Below are 21,654 nucleotides of genomic sequence, written 5' to 3'. Positions count from 1 at the left end.
TCTGGGCAAACACAGACTTCTGCCTAGTTCCGAAGAGGAGCACAGCAGTGGGGAGGAGCTGGTGTTGAGAACACGTGTGCCCTTTGATACAGTCTTTATGTGTGAGAAGTGGAGCTCGATTATTATCTTAGCTGAAGCACATCACAGATACTCATCTGGGAAGGTTGAGATAAGTCACAGGAAACAAATGGCCAACCCGGGATCCCGAGCAGAGTCTTCTTCACGCATCATACATCAGAGCAGGTCACTGTCTTTGAACGCTGTGAATTCGAGACCACGCCGCAGAAGGCACAACCACCCATTTGTGTGTGCTGAGGAGATGCATAGGTAGGAAGAAATCTTTTCTCATCTTTACCCCATGCTTTGTCTCCGAGAAGGCGTCTAGGTGGGAGGCATACAAGTGTCTGGACTATGGGGCATTCCGTAAGTTGAGCTAGAGAAAATTTGTGAATGGAAAAATCTTGCTTGAAATCTTGCTGTGAGCGGGCAGTTGCTTTTGCTTCTGGAATATGAGCGGAAGGTAAATATCTGGCTTTCAGTCTTACAAGGTTTAGAGTCTCTGCTTTAGGATCAATAACTGTGTGCACATTGCCAAGGAGAGGCAGCTGGAACGCAGTCTAGATTATTCTGAGCTGACTGCTTGGGTAGGTATGGGAACCGGGATAGAAGGAAAACTCTGGGTTATGCCAGAGACACCAAATCCCCTGTCCCTGGATTTTGCTGAGGAACAAGGAAGATATTTAAAAGTGAAATGCTGAGGGGGCGCCTCAGTCGATTGAACGGCTGACTTTGGCTCAGGTCATCAATCTTGCAGTTTGTGGGTTTGAGCCCCGCGTGGAGATGGCCACTGTCAGGGCGGGGCCTGCTTTGGATACTCTGTCCCCCCCCCCCCCGCCCATTCCTCCCCCTCTTGCTTTCTCTCTCTCTCTCTCTCTCTCTCTCTCAAAAATAAATAAACCTTTAAAAAAAGTGAATCCATGCTGAGAAGTGTTTTCTTTCCTGGTGCCAACAGAAACACAGGGACATTTGAGGCAGAGACAGCCCGGGACTACACGATAAACCTTCCTGAGAGTGAGAGTATAACCCAACCACACTGGCCAGGTACCTGGGTTTTGCCCTCGCAGCAGCAGAGTCTGCTGCTCTTCCTGAAGGGGCAGCCCCAGGTCTTAGGGGTGAGTGGGCCCGAGATCAGAGTGCAGGCTGTGGGGAGGGGCAGGCTTCCTGACACAAGACTGGGGTTTCCTCGCAATACCCCCCTTCTCTAGATCATCGACGGTGGTCGTGAGCTGAACGGAACCATCCTGAACGTCACAGACCTTACAGATTCAGGAAGTGGAAAGAAATGGTGGAAAGCTGTCCACCACTGGAATTAAAAAAAAAAAAAAATTTCTACTTAGGTAGTAATTCTAGGAATAAATACTTTCAGACTAATGTCAGTGTCCTGCATTGGACAAGGAAAAAGATTCGCTCTGTAGACTGTCACCTTCCTGGGACCTTCTCAGGCTTGGGGTCTCAGCGGTGGGAAGAAGTTAACAGGCACTGATCTGAGAGAGAATCTTCCTCCTGAGAAGCTGCCCTTCATAGGATGTCTCTTACCTTCCAGGTGGCTCAGATCCTGATTGGGCTGATAATACTGTGCCTGGGTGTGACAATCAGTCCTTTCCCCCTATATGACTATGATTCTCAATTTTGCATTACCACTGAAATACGCTATCACCTATGGGGACCCTTCTCTGTGAGTATTAGTGATTGTTCCAGTGTTTCAAATTTTTCAAAGGTCTTCAAGACCTTCATCCTTGTCTCTCAAAAACCCATGCACTGCTGTTTAGGTCCTAATCTTGGGCTGACTGGGTAGATAACACTGTCAGGGGAGTGGGGGAAATCAGGTGGATGGGACAAGCTCTGAGTGGGTTTTCTCTCTCTGGTCAGTTCTTCATATCTGGAGCGCTGTCCATTGCTGCTGGAAGGAAAGTAACCAAGGGTTTGGTAAGTGTTTCCTTGCGGAGGCTCGGATGGGTCTAGTGAAGTAAGGAGCTGTTCAGCTACGAGGCTAAGGCACCTACAACTTGCTGGTTCTCTAGAGAAGGACCCTAGAAGTGGTTCCAGGGGGGTCCCTAGAAGTGCTTCCTTCGTGGCACTTAGGCAAGAATGATGGGCTTAGCTCTGTGCTCTGTGAGGTTCCACGTGCCCACGTGCTTGCTATACGAGAGTGCCTGAGGGAGTCAAAACCACGACTTTACCAGAAGTTCCTTTTTAAACTGGGGAAGATCTCCAAGTCAATTCCCAGACTCAGCTCAAGTGAGCTGAATGTCCCCGACTGGCACATCTAACCTGGGAAGAACACGAGAAAGGTTTGCAACAACTCTTCTTTCTTATTCTCCTTCAGATCCAAGGCAGCCTGGGAATGAATACAGTCAGTGCCACCGTAGCAGGCATTGGCATAATTGTGATAATTTTTGAAGAAATAATCACGTATGACACAATGATGTGGAAGTCTTCCTATGCAGTTGCATTTATAGTAAGTATATCCGGTCCCAGTCATGGAAACCTGTTAACTGGTTTTGTTTGAATTTTTCTCTTAATTCTCACCATGGAATTGGCAGCCGTTGCTTACTTAGATTCTGGACACTCTCCTGAAGGCTAAGGGACCTAGCCTTTTGTGTCTTGCTGGGAGTACTGAGCAAAAAAAAGTTAGCTTTTTAGTACCATTCGTGTCTGAAGGCCCCGATGTGTGGTTGGTGAGTGGAAAATTCTGCAAGAACTCAGTTTTCCCTGGGGCACTTTTCTCTTGATTTGAAAAGCCATCCGAAGAGAAAAAAGAAAAACTGGTGTTCCCGGTGCTCCATGAACAACCACCTGATATGACTGGGGAGGGTGTGTTGGTATTTGAATTGCATGGTGCAACCAGAGTGAGGGAGAAGTTCAGAGGGTTAACTGTAGGGTGTCGTGTGTCATAAGGAACAACGGCAGACGGACCAAAGGAGACGTGTAAGGCCCAAAAGTCAACACTGGTCATGAAAGGTGGGTAGCAATCAGGCAAACAAACCACCAGAAATCAGTATGGACACGCCCAGACTTACCTGCCATTCTAGACCCTGTGAGTAAGAGTAGAATTCCAACGATCCATTTTCAAGTTGTTTGAAGTGGGAGAAAATTCAGGAATCCCTCCTAAGGAAAGGGGTTCCTAGTGCCAGATGTGAAATTTTGCCAACAATTTTCTCTCTTACAACGCCTGCTTTTCTGTCTTCCATAGCCTGTGGGGGTTTTCCATGTGTTTTCCAGGGCATGCTAACCGGACTGCTGCTCTTGTCTCTGGCGGAAGGCTGCATTGCTCTGGCTCTCTCCATATTTGTGTGCAGGGCGGCCTGTTCCGTCAACAAGGTGAGTGTTCTGGGTCTTTATGGGGTCTCTCTCTCTCTCCTTCTCTCTCTACTCTGCTTCGCTCTCTGTGCGGGTCCTCTATTCTTTTTGTGGGGAAGATTAGGAAGAGGGAAAGTGCTGTTCCATGTATAAAGTCTTTATCTTCTTTGAAGGAAGTGACACAGGGGGAGACACAGGGAAATAGCCAACCACACTCAGCCAAAGAACTATCCCTAGACACTGAAGAGTCCTCTTTTTCTCAAACGAAGGTCACTTCTGGCATTTGTTGAAGAGGTGTAGGGAAAGGAAGGTTAAGGCAAGAATGGGAACCTAGACCTGCAAAGTGTCAGGATTCAGAAGGAAGGTGCTCAGTGACCATACGGTTTCTAAAGCAAATGAGATGACTTCTTTCTCCCTATTGTCGACTACAAGAATCTCATGTTCTGATTTTTCCACAGGTGGTGGTTTTCTTACCAAATAATGACGACAGCCCCTCTCCTGACCATTTGTATGACGAGGTCACATTTCAATAGATCCCTGTGGTGTGGCATTTCCAGTCAGTTTGACCTATCGAATCTCCCTCAGTTGGCTGTTTACCACATGGGACTGAGACTGAGAGTACAACACAGGATAATAAAGACTGCTTTTATTTGCTGATGAGGATTATTCTTTTGATTCCCCACCGTAAGATCTACCAGCTTTTCAAGGAATCAGGAAACAGTGTCATTTTAAGGTCTCCAAATCTGTGTAAATGGAAATAAGTTGCTTGATTCAGATTTTCTTGTATCAGTCCATGTCGTGCCGAATCTTTCACCAGAGGAAAGAAGTCCATGTTGGTTACTTCTTATTCCAACAGCTCCATGTGTCCCTAGTTTTTTTTTAGATTCTGCCCCTCTGGATGAAGATCCAGGACATTTCTACTGCCAATGAATTCTTAGCTAGCGTCAAACAGAATATAACCTATATTTTTCTTCCTATGTTCCTTGATGACACTCTCAGACAAGGGCAGTGTGGTATTCAGAAAAATCAGTCCTCAAAGCTCTTTAGATCCTGATTCCCAGAACCATTAAATATGTTACATGGCAAATGGGAGTCAAACATTGCAAAAAGAATTAAGAAGATTACTAATCCTGGATTTTCTTTCTGGCCCAATAGAATCACACAGGTTCTTAAAAGTAGATAAATTTTCTGGTTGTGGTCATGGAGAGTGATGTGACAATCAAAGAGTCACAGATGCAGTGTGAGAAGGGCCTGGCCCCCCACTGCTGGCTTCGAAGGGGCTCGAGCCAAGGACTGTGATTATATTGGGCCCAAGAGATAATTCAGGAGAATGTCCCTTTTTTTTTTTTTTTTTTTTTTTTTTTAGAGAGAGAGAGAGAGGGCACAAGTGAGTGAGGGGCAGAGACACAGAGAGAGAGAGAATTCCATGGTGAACAGAGAGAGAGAAAGAGAGAGAGAGAAAAGCAGGGCTCACCTGAAGCAGGGCTCGAGCTCATTCCATGTGGTACTTGAACTCACAAGCCATTAGATCATGATCGGAGCCAAAGTCAGATGTTTAATGACCACTCAGGCACCCAGGAATCTACATATTTTAAAGCGAGATGTAAACAACCCTTTACTAAGCAATCCTTGCTTGTCCTGTTTGAGGAGACACTGGTTTGTCTTCCAGTTTTAATAAACGATGGGTGATCCAGATGTACATTGTGGGGAAAATCCATGATGCTGGACCAATAATCTTAAGTGATCTTAAGGGGGGGAAAAGGTAAAATTGGACTCATAACTCACATCATTAAAAAAAGGCAATTCCGCATGAATAATGGATTAATTTAGAGAAGAAAACCACTACAAAGTCTATAAGGCAGTGTAGAAGGATATATTATTATGTTGAGGCACAGAAAAATTTGTCAAACAAGGTGCATAAAAGTTGCCCGAAGTATGTTTTATACAGTCCGTGAAAAATTAATTTTTCAATTAAAAAGAAATATAGAGTGAAAAATCAAGAAGTAACTTTCTAGAATATAATTGTAACACACAAAACGTCAACAGGATTAATGTGCAGAGTCTTTACAGATGGCCCCAAACCAATTTAAAAAGCAAACATAGAAAAGGGCAAAAAATATTACCAGGGACTTCATAGATGTGGACATGCAAATAAAAAAGAAACACAAGAAAATTCACCTCATCAGTCTTCAGAGAAATGTCAGTTAAGTCCATAGTGGGGCACAACTTCCCACTGACTAGGGAACCTGGTAACTCCAGCTGTTGGCGAACATGCAGACCAATGTGAATATTTGCTCTTATTTTGAAGGAGACATTTGATTTAAAAAAAGCACTTCGGAAGACCACTTTAAGTTTTCTCATAAAGTTGCATACTGCATTTCCTAAGACCCAGTTCTTGCACTCCTAGGTATAGACCCAAGAGTACACTTGTACTCATGTAGACTGGGAGTCAGGCACCGCAAGGTATCTTAAAGGAAGGATAGCAAACAATTGAAACAATGCAAACATCCATCTATATAGCATGGTGGATTATATATATATATATATACACACACACACACACAAATACAAATGAAAAATTTGTCAAACAAGATGTCAAAAAAATTTTATTCATTTGTTTTTATATTTATGTATTTGAACAAATAAATGGACACACACACACACACGAGAGAGGAGGATATGTACACACTTAGGAACATTATAAAGCAGTGAAAATTAATGAACCACAACTCCATGTGGCAACCTCAGTAGGTCTATGATGGATGAAGTGAGGAAGGGGCCTTAAGTAGAATGAGGAGGGACACATCAGAGGAAGCAGAGTAATGGCGCATATGGTCTATCCTCACGGGGAGATGCCCAGACCACGGAGAGAGAGGATTCTGATTATTTTTGAAAATGATAATTAAGCCTACCCCATAATTCATGTTAGAGATTTCCTCATTATTTTTCTTTTCTTTTTATTTTGTTTCATATCCTTCAGTTAATCCAGTTATGAGAATCTTTCTGTAAACCACCAGGCCATGATCTTTATGAGAATGTGCGTATTTGCAATGCCAGCTCCTTAAATGCCTCAACTCACATTTCATTGGCATAAAGCATACCAAAGGGGTTCTCTATTTCCTATGAAAAGCTAGTGTTGTTTTATAAAGAACAGTGCATGAGTAGATTCCCCCACAATAGATGGACTCGGGCATGAACTATAGTCAAACTACTTATGAATGGTGTGACTTTCAACAGTGGTTTTTTCTTTTAAGTTTATTTATTTATTTTGAGAGAGGGAGAGAAAGAGCAGGGGAGGGGCAAAGGGAGAGGGAGAGAGAGAGAATCCAAAGCAGGCTTCGCGCTAGTAGTGTGGAGCCTGACACGGGGCTCAAACTCACGCATTGTGAGACCGTGACCTAAGCCAAACCCCAAGAGTCATCCAACTCAGTGAACTGGCTGAGCAACTCAGGCACCCCTTACAGGAGTAGATCTTATGTTTCCTAGATCTGAATTCTCCCATCTATAGAACAGGGGTAACTATTGGGCGGTGTGGTATGGCTGGAGGGTTGCTTTCTCTTCCAAGGGTGTTTCCTTCCAGGGGGAGGGAGCTCCACCAGAGCAACATTTCTGGCCTTTTTCTTATCCATCACTTCCTACTTCCACAGAAAGGAGGAAGCAGTCTGTTACGCCAGGGAGGAGGGACCTGGCATCATGTAGAGAGTTACTGCTCCCTATGGAAAAATGGGCTGCTGCCCGTGACGGTGTGCTAACCCTGTGTGGGGCCACCCCTGCCATGACTTTGCATGGTTGTGTCATTCTGAGACCCACTCTTGGGAAATCGAGCAGCCACCAGTTATAAGCCACATCTACCATTGTCAGACCTTTTGATCTTATGTTTTACTTATTTTTCAAGAGGGTAGAAAGATGATGAAGGAAGACAAATAATATTTATCGGGTATTTCTCAAATCTCAGTACTTGATGCTTAAGTCCGGACCACTCAAAAGAGAACAAAACTACTATTTTGGGTAGAATAATGCACACAGATGGTAACCTCCTGCAGGGACGTTACCTTTTTGGAGGAATTACCTTTTTGCTGCCCTGTAGAAGGGCCATGCAGGGTTTCTTCTAAGATAGCCATTGAGAGTATAATATCATGGTCCCTTGGTGGCTAGTTATAGCTATAAACTATAATAGAACCAATAAGGGATATCTATAACTATTTCTGTATCTGTCTATGTATTCATGTATCTATCCATCTATCTATCAAGAGAGGAGAGAGAGATTTATTTCAAAGAACTGGCTCACACAATTACCAAGGCTCGCAAGTCCAAAACCTGCAGGGTAGCCCAGTAGTTTGGAGATCCAGCCCAGGGAAGAAAAGATGTTGCATTTTGAGTCCAAAGGCAGTCTGCTGCTTTCTCTTGGAAAGTCAGTCTTCTTTCTGCTAAGACTTTCAACTGCTTGGACAAGGCCCACCCACATTACGGAGGGTAATCTGTCTTACTCAAGTCCACCAACTTAAATGTGAATCTCCTCTAAAAAATGCCTTCACAGAAACATCTAGAATAATGGTTTGATCAAATAATTGGGGACTGTGGCCCAACCAAGTCGACATAACATTAACCATCACAGTAAACACGTGGGAGGAATTTCTCAGTAAAGAAACTAGCTCAACATGCCAAAGAAGACAGTAGGCTATCGGCTGTTGCAGGAAGAAAAGCGTTCCCTAGTAGTCTTTCACACATCAAGGAGGAGAAAATTATTTTTTCCCTGCAGCTCAGGAGAGTCTTCTGTGTTTTCTGAAGCACTCATGAGCTTGTAATTCAAGTGGGCAGTCTGGTCTGGGAAGGCATCCAAGAAGAACGTGCACTGAGAAGCAAACAGAATAGGGCAATCTACTGAATTTGAAACCCCCAGGCTTGTACAGAGGCTCAAAAGTCATATTCAAAGATTATAACTGGGGGCGCCTGGGTGGCTCAGTGCGTTGAGCGTCTGACTCTTTATTTTGGCTCAGGTCATGATCCCAGGGTTGGGGGATTGAGCCCTGTGTCAGGCTCTGTGCTGAGCATGGAGCCTGCTTGGGATTCTCTCTTTCTCTCTCTCTCTCTCTCTCTCTCTGCCCCCTTCTCCCTCTTGTGCACTCTCTTTCTCTCTAAAATAAGATTTAAAAAGAGATTACGTCTGTGCATTTCTAAAGAGTATACCACTTTTAGATAGGCTGATAGACATTTACTGTTTCCTGAGGTAATATGCAGGAGAAAGGTCAATGTTAAGCCTCTAAGGGAAGGCCTTCAGATGAAAACATCCTGATAGCCTCTCGGTGTCAGAGAAGGAAGGCACAACTCAAGCACCTGATAAAAGGTGCTTCTACAAAGGAGATGAATTGAGATACACACAAATCGCTGCAGCATATGCCTCTGTGGACAGAGATGGGGGAAGGAAATGCTTCTCAAAACCTGGGGCATTCACGAGTTAAGAAAGGTAATGTCTTGGGGCGCCTAGGTGGCTCAGTTGGTTAAGCATCTGACTCTTAATTTCGGCTCAGGTCGTGGTCTCGTGGCTCGTGAGTTCGTGAGCCCCATGTGCTGAGGCTGACAGTGCAGGGGTTGCTTAAGATTCTCTCTCTCTTGCTCTCTCTGCTCCCCCCTCCCCGTTCTCTCTCAAAAATAAATAAAATTAGAAGAAAGAAAGAAAAAAGAAAGACACTGGCTTGAAAAACTCATGGTAGAAGCGTCAGGGACTTACTAGGGCCTTGAGCCAAATATGAAACAGGGGTTTCAGTGTAGGAATTTGGCGAGGGTGATTCTCCAGCAGAAACAAGTGATGTGGTCAGGAAGCCACCGTCCAGGTAGGCAGGTTTCATGGGCTTAAATAATCCCTGGTTAGGAAATGGAAGCATTTATTGTGGTATAAAATTAAAAATGGCCGGAGAGGCCCTGCCAAGACACAGAATGCAAAGACAATACAGATATGGTGGGAGAATGAGAAATCACTGCATTAACCTGGGTCTTCCCTCACTTCCTGTTTTCATCCAACTTCCTGCTGAAAAAAGAAAAATTCCTGGAGGCGGAGCTAACCACTTTGGTCGTTGGATGGCATGAAGGGGGCCGTATTAGACACTGAGCCTGGGTCAGGGAGAAGCATGCCAGACAAAATTTCAAATCCCCAAGGGTGACAGCGGAGACAAGATCGGGAGTTCAAGGTAGCAAGGGTGAAATGGCAAAACCAAGGAATTCATACTGGGAGAAACGAGAGGCACAGATGTGAGCAGTGCCCCAGTGCGTTCTTACGCTGGTGCAGTGCAGTGATGTGTGAGCCTGTAGGCATGACTTCGGATGCTTGGACTCCCGCGGAGGACGAAGGGCCACCATCTGGGAAGGGGTGGTCGGCCATCAATGTCTCCTTTCATATCTTCTCCAATGGCAAATCCAAGAGCGACTTCTAACTAAGCCCATACTGTATTTTTTTCCCAATTTTTTGAAGTGAAAGTCACATAACATAAACATTTCTCCCCCATTTCTCCCCTCCCTCAGGCCCTGACAACCACCAGTCCACACGCTGTCTATGTGGGTTTACCCATTCTGCATATTTCCTATGCATGGAATCATACAACATGTCTGGCTTCTTATACTTAGCATAATGTTGCAGCTCATATGTATTTTAATAGGAATTTAAATAAAGCATGGAATAAGGCAAAATAGAGAGCTAGTATCAGGCCTGATAGAATATTGGCTAATACTCACTGAGCTTTTAGCATATGTCCAGCTTTGTAGATGTATAAAGCACCTTGCAGACAAAATGTACTTTGTAGACAAAAATCTCATTTTTCCTCAAAACAGCCTTCTGATACAGGTCTACTATGGTCCTCTTTTAGAGACCATGGAGATAATAAGTAATTTTGCAAGATCACAGGCTAACGGCACTAGCATATGATTCCAGGGCTCGTTCTTTTAAAAGTCATTCTTCACTTTAGTGGGTGTACGTTTAATTGCAGAACATAAGAGAAAGTCAGTCTTGAATAAAAGCGGAGGAAGGAAAATGAGATTAGTTACAGGAGAGCACTCTTTGCTTCCAGATTGCCTTTGCATATTCAACTGGCCCATTCTCATCTCTACATGTATCTAATGTGTATAGATATATTATCGGTTTTTTATATTCTCATAAGGCAGGTGACGGGTCCTTTTTCTCTCAGAGCAAATCGTTCCTGAGATCAATATGTACCTGTGCCTGTTATTTGTTTCCTGTAATAGGATCAGAGTCAGAGTGACTGGGTTTATATCCAGCCCACACTTAAGCCAGGGCCCTAGGAGACGATGGACTAGAAGCACATTCCACACTGAAGCAGGCTGTCTACAGTCAACCTCATTCACTGACAACATAGGGAACAGTCATGACACTGGCCCTACAGAGTTCCATTATTCTTGTAGACCAAGGACGTCTGCATGTTTTCCATTCCTCCCTTTTTGGAACTGTTGTTTCCCACCCTTGACTATACACGAATTAGAGTAGGGGGCGATGGAAAATAAACGAATTTGTTGTTGGTGTTGCTGTTTTTTAATTCAGAGGTCTCTGACTGTGAGGAATAACAGCCGGAACAGATGAAGCAGACTACATACACCCAAAGGTTCTGGTTCTCAGGACGAGTATGTTGACTGGGTGGAGTTGTTTCCTTTGATGAGAAGAGTGAGTATGTTTTGAGATGGGAAAATGCCAGTGGGTAATTTTGCCAACAGAATTACAGGTGGTGGAGAAAACTCACTCTTGCTCAGAGTCTATTTTGCCGTCCATTCTAGACACAGAGTTAACTACATTTTAGCATCCTCTGCAGGCAGTTCTATACTAAGACCTTATTCTGGAACATTACTGACAGGTCTGGAGCATGGACTCCCATGGTGACCTCCTCTGTTGTGCCTTCCTTACAGTTTACTAACATACGTATAGGGTTCTAAGGAATGGTGAAGGCCAGACGGTTGAGGTCAGGGTCACTGGGTCACAACCTGGGGAAGAGCTGCTTCTGGCTAGGGGTGCTCAATGTGAATTATTGTGTGCCTGAGAAATGAATTTCTATTATGTGTAAGGAGTTAGACTTCCATATGTCTGTTTCAGGGTCTACCCTCATCACACCATTTTCTACTTCCTGCATACCATGTGTAAGGCACTTAACTTCTCTAGATTTCTTGTTCCTAACTGGTAAAAGCATTGTTTATAGGCACTGTCCTCGGATAAGAGTTGTGAGGATTGATTCATTTAATAGATTTGAACTCCTTAGGACAAATCTTGGTCCTCAATATTATTATTTCTTAAGGAAACCCAGTTTGATTTCCAGAATGCTCAGTCTTCAGAAATACCCCTTTGTCTTTGTTTTGTTTTGACTTTTTTCCTCTAGTAATTTTCATTTTGAAAACATTTCCCATTTAATTTTTAAAAAAATTTTTTTAACGCTTATTTATTTTTGAGACAGAGAGAGACAGAGCATGAACAGGGGAGGGTCAGAGAGAGGGAGACACAGAATCTGAAACGGGCTTCAGGCTCTGAGCGGTCAGCACAGAGCCCGACGTGGGGCTTGAACTCACTGACCGCGAAATCATGACCTGAGCCAAAGTCGGCCGCTTAACCGACTGAGCCACCCAGGTGCCTCAACGTTTCCCATTTTAGATAGATAGCTGTAACTGGGACCTCTGATTAATGGTTTGTTTTACTCTTAATTGAGTTGTTGTTGTATCTTTCAAACTCTAAACGATCAAGGCTGCAAGAAGGCCTGGTTCAAGGGACTGTCCAAAGATAGACGATATCTAAGAAGATTAGTATGCCCTGTTTACTCGGTTGTGAAATATTCTGTAGCTGATGGATGGCATGATTTGCTCACGAGAGTTAAACTATCTTATATATACATCTGACACTCACAATCAGATTAGGCCCTAAAAGGGGAACCTTCCAGCGTACCTCATCTGCACTAAGGAACACAGAAGATTTAAAAGTAGCATTTGCCATCTCTTGGTTGCAGGACTGGGGAAAGAATCAAGCTAATTTCCACTTCTCGCTCTCTTAGAGAGTCAATAACATGCTTGGTGGAGACCCACCCCGAGTGAGTAGTCCTGGGGCAGAGATAGCTCCTCCCTGTTGTCTGGATATTTGGAGAAGAGCTGTTTTCCTCTAGCAGGAGATGAGTTTAGGGAACTAAAGCGAGGTGTGATAAGATCTCACCCTCTAGATCAGGGGAGTGGATGGGTTGTGTGTAACCTGATATAACCTAATCTCCATTACGGAAAGCTAGAAACACAGGACTGAGCAATCGGGGTCTAGTAATATGAGGAAGACTTGGAGCCTGAATCCAAACTTTTTGAAGCTACCCAACCAGATGGTAATTGTGTCTCACCTGCCAGGAAAGAGCATGTTCTTAGTTTTACAAGTGACAAGGGGTGATTTCTGAATTTCTGTAAAGAGAGCACTGATTCTCATGAGAGTGAAGGCAGCTAGAAAAGTTGTCTGAAGAACTGTCTTCATCTTAGCCATCTATCTATCTTCCGGCTTCTGCTTTCTGGAGGAATAGTCCTCTGGCCTGTGAATAATGTCTTAAAAACAGAACAAAACTCTTTATTGAGGTACAACTGGTGTATAAACACCACCATTGTTTTAAGACTACCATGCAAAAAGTTTTGACTTATATACACAACCATGAACCATCATCACAATGAAGATAATGAACAGAAACATCACTCCCCCCAAATTTCCTGCCCCTCCTCACCCCCATCCCCATTACCATAAATTATTGATCTGCTTTCTGTTGCTATTTTATATAAATGGAATCATACAGCATATAGTTTTTCTGTCTTCTTTTACTTGGTGTAATTATATTGAGATTCATCCATGTTGCATTGTCTACGGACGGATCATTCCTTTTTACTGCTTGGTGGTAGCATTCCTCTGTTTGGATACGTTACAATCTGTGTATTCCCTTGTTAACAGACACTTGGAGTGTTTCCGGTTGAAAGCTATTACGAATAAAGCTGCTATGAACATTTGTGTACATATGCCTTTGTGTTAACATATACTTTTATTTCTCTTGGGTATTTACCCAAGAGTGGAATATCTGGGTCATTAGTATGTATTCAGATTTTTAAGAAACTGCCAAAATGTTTTCCAGTGTGATCATTTCACCTTCCCACCAGCTGCGTATGAAGGTTTCTATTCTCCACATTCTTGCCAATACTTGTTATGATCAGTCTTTTTCATTTTAGCCATTCTGATAGGAGTATAAAAGAATCTCATGGTCTTAATTCGCATTTCTTAACAACCAGTGATCTTGAGTACCTTGTCACGTGCTTATTTCTAATTGCTACATCTTCTCTGGTGAAGTGAAGATTCACCAGATCCAATTATTTTTCACATGTATTACTTGGGTTGTTTGCTATTTTGTTATTGAGTTTTGAGAGTTCTTCATGTATCCTGGATACATGACTATTGTCAAATATATGTTTTATAAATATTTTCCCCCAGTCAGTGGCCTCTGTTTCCATTGTCCCAAGAGTGTCCTTTGATGAACAGAAGTTCTTAATTTCTTCCTGTTAGAATGCCAGAATGACTTCTTAAATATACTGCAAGACTCTGTCATACTCTGGGGAGTTGGGGCTTTGTCCTTTAAATGGCTATATGTATCTCTGAGCCAGTGGCTATTATGTATTATTATAACCCTAATGGATAGAATACGGTGACCCCTCTCAAGAAATATCCCAGTGATCCATTTGTAAGGTTTATGCTTTTCCCGGAAGTTTATTCTCTGCTGAAGTAGAGTGTTGGTTCCTATGAGGGAGGGGTGAGGCATTTATCAGGTACACTGTAAGGGTTCCACCAAAACTAGTAACAGTGCGTCATTTTGGAATCTTCAAACCAGTGAATCAGAAGAAAATGAAAGAAGGTACTCTATAGAACCCACTTTCTTTAAGGAATTAGTATTGCTCTTAAGTGATAGGGGTGTAAAGGAGTATGTCAGGAACTCATGGGATTCACCAGGATGCCTCCTGATGTTTCCATGTCTCGTAATAACCACAAATAGGTAAATGGAACAACCATGGCCTGGAGGAGGCATGAAACCAGAGGCTCAGACCTCTCAAAGGAGGATGTCTGGGCTGCCCTAATGGAGAAGAAATTGAGACAATCAGAAGTACTGAGTGAGGGTGCGTGGAATCTAAAATGGAGCTTAAAAGAAGGAATTGATGGATACTATCGAAGCTTCAGAACAACTGTAGCTGTGGGTACCATTGTTTGTTACTCTATTGCAATATATATATATTTTTTTGAGAAGTTTTCATGTGAAAAAAGGCTCTAGCGTAGGAAATGAGTGTAGTTGAGCAGGACATGATTTGGCCAACACTGGTCAGTGACCAACCCATGTCCCACAGGCCTTGTTTCTAGAGCACACTCTTGATTCTTTGCCTGAGGACTTTCTCCAACCCCAGAGAGGTAGGTCCTACATATGTACATGGCAGGAAGATATTGCCAGGGAATTAATAATTCCTGAGAACAGCTTTTAAATAGCGACAGCTAGGAGTTGATATATAGTTCCTAGATTTTCCCTTCTAAACTAAGATCCACTTCGTATACAGGTGGAACTGGCTCGCTAAGGTATATTTTTCTGGTTGCATTTTCTTGTTATGGGCTGAATTGTGTCCTCCTAAAATGTATACGTTGAAGTTCTGATGCTCAATACCTCAGAAGGGGATTGTATTTGAAGATGGTGTCTTTTAAAGAGCTAATTAAGATAAAATGAAGCCATATTTTATGCAATCCAATTGTCCCCGGTGTCCTTATCACAGGAGGGTTAGGACACAGACATATACACAGGAAAGACCATGTGAGGACACAGCAAGAAGGCAGCCATCTACAAACAAGGAAAAGAGGCTTCAGAGAAAGCGACCCAGCTGATACCTTGATCTGGGACTTCCAGCCTCCTGAGCTATGAGTAAATAAATTTCCGTTGTTGATTCTGTGGTATTCTTTTATGGCAGCCTGAGCAGTCTACCCCTGCTCTCTTCATTTGGCTATCTTCTATCTTCTCTTCCTCCCTACTGATGTTTTTCTTCGCTTCTTAAAAAATAGACACACAAATCCTAATCTAAAAATTTGCCTTTGATAAACCAAACCCTGGATAGTGCCTTATGAAACAAAAACAAAAACAAAAACAAAAACAAAACACCATGATACCCAGTCACCAAGAAGAAAGCAACACTATTAAAAAAAAAAAGAAAAAAGATTGAGCAGTAGGTTGATTAAATGAGCATTCAGGTAATAATGAGGTTGCATTAGATTTTTACTATGTGTCATACATTAGAGTGTGCATTTTGTATCGCATTACATTTTGTCAAGTTCACCTTGACACAAGCAAGGCAGACCTAGTACATTCAACAGTCAAAGAAACTTAGATTGGACCCAGTGTCAGATGGTATGCCACTACTCACCCAAACTATTTGCACAAAGATTTTTCATTTGAATAAACTGTCAACCCAGAGGGAAGTACAGTTTCTAGGAAGGAGTAAGTGGCTAACAACAAATTCCTCTCTGAGGCCTAAGAACTGAAATTGGCTCAAAAATGGTAATACCGTCCCAATGAAAAGAGGTCTACTAGGCCACGGAATGCTAATATTAGTATTTGCTGGTCACCTGTGAAATTAAGCACATATCCGTGCCAATTGTGTCTGTGTATGTGAAAGTGCATAATAAAAGACATGGGGAGCAGGGGATTTGTAGAAGATTCCTATCAGATCTGTCTTTGGTTGCCATCATGGATCCAAGATGCCCTGGTGTGGTAAAAAATGTTTCGATGGTGTCTCACGGATGAGAGTGAACCTGGTCTACGTCTTGAAGCACTAAATCTTCGTAGGTTTCAGGTTGAGTCAGTAAGTCTTGATAAGGATCTTCAGAATGTGATCTGATCAAGCAACTTAGTGCAGAAGCCTAGAAATAGGACATCACAACATCGACAATTACTTCAACCAGATTTTCAGTGATTTTTATTTGATCTTGTAAGTTTTTTGCTGCAGTGTTCTGTATAGCCCACTGATCCTCAACTGGTGGTACCTTTACCCTCCAGGGGATATTTAGCAATGTCTGAAGACATTTTTGGTTGCCAAAATTGGGGGTGGGAGGAATTTTTGACATCAAGCAGATAGAGGCCAGGGATGCTGCTAAACAGATCATGCCCCCACCTCCCCCCACCCCTCAACACGTAATTATTCATTCCAAAATGTCTACAATGCCAAAGCTGAAACACCCTGGCAGGCCAATGTTTTCACAACAGCCTAGGCAGAGATAGGGCAATTCTAGCCATGTCTGGAACCACCGTAAAATACATTTTTTTTTCGGTGATCTTGTCAGGTATTTATGTAGCCAACAGTCCATGCCAGCATCTACAGGGATTTGAGTAGTAGCAAGAGAGACAGTCATTCCATAAAAAATAATAAAATGCTATCCGTGAACACAATGAGATATGTCCCCCTGACTTTTATCCTAGGGACGTGGAAACAGAAATATCAGTATGACATTTTGCATGTAGCAAAGGCCAACCATTTACGAGGGCTTTGCAGAATCAATATGGAGGAACGCACACGTGGTGATGTGGGAGACTACATATACACGTATGAATACGTCTGTGTGTGTGAGCACATTGACGTGTTGGGGTGTGTATGACTGATGGGATTCCATGAAAAATTATGAGGTATGGAATTAATATCGAAATCACACTTAGCTGTTCCTAGAGCTATTGTATCTCTTACTTGGCTGCTACTTTTTTCCTTAAGTATTTATTCGATCTATTATGACATCCACTTGTTAAAGAAAGGGGAAAAGCCACTGTTGCCCCATCTCCCAACACAGTAAATGTAATACATGTTCAGTATATTTTAGATGGATGAGTAAGAAATACATGTGTGAGTGAATGAGGGAAACTGACTATGAACGAAGTATCTATACAAAGGAATATTTCGAAAATGGAGTGGCTAGTGAATGTAACATGTAATTGTTGTTCTCTAACCTCCCATCTCCCATCTTGCCATTAAGAGGGTTTTTGGGGGGTGTTTGCTGTTGTTGTTGTTTTTGCCGATTCTCTATACAACCAGAGATTGAAGTTAACTATTAACACATCTGATTCTTTGTGATGCTTTAAATGCTTCCTCACCTTCTCAATAAAAAAGGCTACTCACCCAGCTGATCTCCTTGCCATCCATGGTATAAGTGAGCCCACAGAGTGAGAACGAAATAAAAATCTGCACACAAGTCAGTATCATTTGAAGGATCACAATATTCTGCAGAAGAGAAGGGCAAGAATTAAGATTTCCCCAACCAGCTTTAGTCTGCAATGTGCTCATCCTGGTTGTCCGCGGGGCAAGGGGTCAGGGTTAGTGGATATTTTGAGGACAATGCACTTCCTATCCAAGATATGCACATTCCATTGAGACACAATATTGGGTCTGGCACAAACCTTGCCTCAGCGAGCAACCATAAATAAACTCCTACAGAAACAAATATGAGTTCTAGGAATTCTAAATGGCAGAGCTCTGCAAAAGAACTCCCTTAACATTCTGGAGTTAGTTACTCCTATTTCAGCCATTTTTTCACACGCATTGGTCAAACACTGAATACACCAGGACTTTTCTCTCTCTCTCTCCCTCTCTCTCTCCCTCTCTCTCTCTCTCTCTCTCTCTCACACACACACGTTCATACACATACACACATCATGTGACTCAACTTTACTCACAGAAAGGATGGATTTACTAACATTCCATTGGTCTTTTATTTTTTAATTTTTTTATTTGAGAGAGATAGAGAGAGAGCATGGGGAGAGAGGCAGAGGAAGAGAGAGAGAGAGAGAGAGAGAGAGAGAGAGAGAGAGAGAAAGAGAGAATCCCAAGCAGGCTCCACAGTCAGTGCAGAGCCCGATGCAGGGCTCGATCCCATGAGCCTGGGATCATGACCTGAGCTGAAATCAAGAGTCAGATGCTCGGGCCGCCTGGGTGGCGCAGTCGGTTAAGCGTCCGACTTCAGCCAGGTCACGATCTCGCGGTCCGTGAGTTCGAGCCCCGCGTCAGGCTCTGGGCTGATGGCTCGGAGCCTGGAGCCTGTTTCCGATTCTGTGTCTCCCTCTCTCTCTGCCCCTCCCCCGTTCATGCTCTGTCTCTCTCTGTCCCCAAAATAAATAAAAACGTTGAAAAAAAAATTAAAAAAAAAAAAGAGTCAGATGCTCAACTGACTGAGCCACCCAGGCGCCCCTCCATTGATCTTTTAAATTAACATTAAAATGACTCAGACCAGCTCCCAAATTTTGTATCATTTTCACTACCAGAAATCCATAGGCCAGTCCTCAATGTTCCAGATCAGGTCCCTCCTCTCTGGGCACACTGATCTGTGAGCAGTCTTTTTATCATTTTTTTTTAGAACAGCCCATGTTCATCAGAGAAAATCTGGAATAATAAGAATACGTGTTCTTAAAATGACACACAGAAATGCACACACATAATTCTGCAATTCTGAAATCAGGTTGTTTCACTTTTTTTTAAAACAAATGTCATGTTTATATTTATTTGTTTTCCTATCACTTTTCAACGTTTAGAAACTTCATCATAGGCTTTTAGTCGCTGAGGGCTGAGGTAACTGAAAACAAACATCACGTGTGAAGACACCATCCAACAAATTAGTACTTACAGTTATAAAAGATTTAACCAACGAACACGCCGGTAACTCCCAGCATTCAAGTAAGACTATGTCAACTAAATTCACGGAGAGAAGAATTATCCCAGTGCTTGAAAGTAGTGTGCTGATAATGTTAGCTCCAATACTGACTTCGATCTGGAAGAGAATAAAGCCTTTAATGGAAATACTCAGGGCCCTTTGTATTTCCAGACACATCTTCTGCAGTACCCTGGAGGCACGCCCTGGCTTCACGGGCTAAGGTAAGGGATCCTTCATGAGGAATTCAATTTCCTGTTTTACTGAAGCAGTTTTCTGGCAAGCCACTCTACATCATGGGAGAGAAGGGAAGAAGTGATCCTCCAGAAATGAAAGCCCATGGAGCCAACATTATGGGGGTTCTGTTTCTTCTGATATCACTGGTAGGAATGATTTTCAATATGTCCACCCTGAACTAGAAGCTCCCTGATACAAACACAAACATGCACCCCTCTCCATCTTAGCCTTCCAAAATGCGTCTCTTCAACCATTGAAACAAGGATCTATCTGTCAAGACCCCCTTCTTTTGCTTCTTACTAGGCTAAAATTCAGACAGTTGGATACTTTCTCCTCTTTTTTTAATTTTAATTTTAATTTATTTTGAGAGAGAGATAGAAAGCAAGTGGGGGAGGGAGGGAGGAAGAGAGAGAGAGAGAGAGAGAGAGAGAGAGAGAGAGAGAGAGAGAGAATCCCAAGCAGGCTCTGCACTGTCAACACAGAGCCTGACACAGGGTTTGAATGCATAAACCATGAGATCATGACCTGAGCTGATGTTAAGAGTCAGACGCTTAGCCAACTAAGCCACCCAGGCAGCCCTGGATAATTTCTTCTCTTAAAAAAGCTAAGTGTATGTCTCACTTTCTAAAGAATTAACAGATGATTGAAGAAAAAGTTGCAAGCCAATGAAATAGATCATTGAAAAAGTTGCAAGTCAACGAAATAGACTGGAATATCCAAATCTTGTTTTGGTTTGGCCTCCTGTAGAGAGTCAGAGTCAACTGTTCTTGTTAACTCATTAAAGGAGCAAAAGGGAAACTGATACTCACCAGAAATTTTGTTTGTTTTCTTGTACATGAGATGGTCAAAGATCCAGACATGATGAACTGTTCATGAGACAGGAAAGACATTAACGGGGGAGAACGCTTTCCTATCCACATCACCCACCTCCACCTTGGATGACTTAACCTTAACCCCATATCTCTCCCAGTCCAAAAGAATAATCCTAAAGAACAACGCATTGAATCGAACCAAGTTGAATGTGTGTCCATTTGGGGCATGTGGATGGAAGAATATTGATGTGGAGAGAAAGTGAGGCAAGAACTCAAGGTAGATGCCATTGACCGTAATAGAGTTGGATAGGATGGATGATTCTGCCCTACACACCCCCATCCTACCCCCATCCTGACCTATCCAAATTTATTCCAACCTGAAAGTTCATTTGCTTTCTTTAATTTTTTTTAAACGTTTATTTATTATTAAGAACAGAGAGAGACAGAGCATGAGCAGGGGAGGGGCAGAGAGAGGAGGAGACACAGAATCCAAAGCAGGCTCCAGGCTCTGAGCAGTCAGCACAGAGCCCAGCGCGGGGCTTGAACTCACAAACTGTGAGATCATGACCTGAGCCGGAGTCGGATGCTTAACCGACTGAGCCACCCAGGTGCCCCTCATTTGCTATCTAAAGTACACCTGGATCCTCTCAAGTAGGAATGATCTCTCCCTTCAAAGGAGGGAGCATGGGACTCAGGAGCATTTTTTTTTTTTTTTTTCTCCAAACACTTACAACTGGTCCTGAGGCTGCTTTGTCAATTTCTCTCCTAACAAATTCCCTATCTACTTGGCACAGTGCCTCTAACAGAGTCTAAAAAGGAGTCTCAGCTATTGTCTACAAAAAGAGAGGATAAACTAATTACATATATTTTTCCTTTATTTACAAGTTCTAAATAACTTCTTTGATTCCCAAAGTAGTTCAAACAGATATACTCACAGATGCTGCAGCCCAGAACGGGTAACCAATATAAAAGCAGAATAAAAGATTCCTTAAGTCAGAGTGCCAGTAAAGAAAAATCTCAATGATCCCAAATAAGAAACATTTCAGGCCAATCATTATCTGAGCTACCTGGAGGAACAAAAATAGAATACAGGGGGGAAGTGGAAAAACTCTCTACATTACAGACTTTTCTCCCTCGATCTCAAGGCCACATATGAATCGCATTTTATCTTTTCCACCTTCACTGGGTCTTAAAAATAATCCTCGGAAGAGTGAAATCCAAAAAAAAAAAAAAAAAAAAAAAAAAATGGTGTTGGTTTCCCAGGCCCTGTGGATGGATATTACGTCATGGGGATGTTATATTTGGGCACAAACATCCCATTTGAACTCTGGGAGCCTGAAACACCTTCAAAGCAAAACATCTGACCTAAGCGTACTCCCAGATATATTTTCTTACCCACTTTTTACCCAGTCTTATGAGCTGGCATAAAATAATTCACCCCCAATAAAGTTGTAGACCATTTAATTTTCCATACTCACCCCCTAACGTCTACAGGGCTAAAGGTAACTTACACCCAGGGATTGCAGATTCTTTTTAAGGAAATCA

General features: G+C 42.7%; 1 protein-coding gene and 1 long non-coding RNA gene across 4 annotated transcripts; one reads left to right on the top strand and one right to left on the bottom strand.

Annotated features, from left to right (window-relative positions):
* Window positions 1-213: 213 nt before the first annotated feature.
* LOC121043755 (uncharacterized) lies at window positions 214-4,018 on the top strand. 3 transcript variants are annotated; one of them, XR_005797015.1, is made up of 7 exons: window positions 214-327; window positions 1,013-1,101; window positions 1,604-1,735; window positions 1,930-1,986; window positions 2,387-2,518; window positions 3,283-3,381; window positions 3,819-4,018. It is a non-coding gene; the product is annotated as an uncharacterized LOC121043755 (long non-coding RNA). The 3 variants fall into 3 exon arrangements; XR_005797016.1 differs by having other exon boundaries at window positions 231-423; XR_005797017.1 differs by lacking the exon at window positions 1,604-1,735.
* Window positions 4,019-15,632: 11,614 nt separating this feature from the next.
* Window positions 15,633-21,648, bottom strand: LOC121043361 (high affinity immunoglobulin epsilon receptor subunit beta-like). The gene is made up of 6 exons (XM_040495027.1): window positions 21,621-21,648; window positions 21,045-21,176; window positions 20,107-20,163; window positions 19,037-19,180; window positions 17,539-17,640; window positions 15,633-16,294 (listed from the first exon to the last, which is right to left on the bottom strand). The coding sequence occupies exons 2-6, from the start codon at window positions 21,162-21,164 to the stop codon at window positions 16,169-16,171; spliced, it is 549 nt and encodes a 182-aa protein (XP_040350961.1). The 5' UTR covers window positions 21,165-21,176; window positions 21,621-21,648; the 3' UTR covers window positions 15,633-16,168.
* Between the last annotated feature and the right edge of the window lie 6 nt (window positions 21,649-21,654).

This window comes from Herpailurus yagouaroundi, unplaced genomic scaffold, assembly GCF_014898765.1.
Source record: "Herpailurus yagouaroundi ecotype Mexico unplaced genomic scaffold, PumYag 187, whole genome shotgun sequence".
Taxonomy (NCBI): domain Eukaryota; kingdom Metazoa; phylum Chordata; class Mammalia; order Carnivora; family Felidae; genus Herpailurus; species Herpailurus yagouaroundi.
This window is presented reverse-complemented; position numbering and strand designations above follow the sequence as displayed.

Coding starts and splice junctions, on each gene's coding strand:
- LOC121043361 (XM_040495027.1), bottom strand. CDS start 21,164: ATGATTGGCCTGAAATGTTTCTTATTTGGGATCATTGAGATTTTTCTT. Junction 17,641..19,036: donor TGGTTAAATCTTTTATAACT/GTAAGTACTAAT, acceptor TCTCTTCTGCAG/AATATTGTGATCCTTCAAAT. Junction 16,295..17,538: donor ATGGCAAGGAGATCAGCTGG/GTGAGTAGCCTT, acceptor TCCTATTTCTAG/GCTTCTGCACTAAGTTGCTT.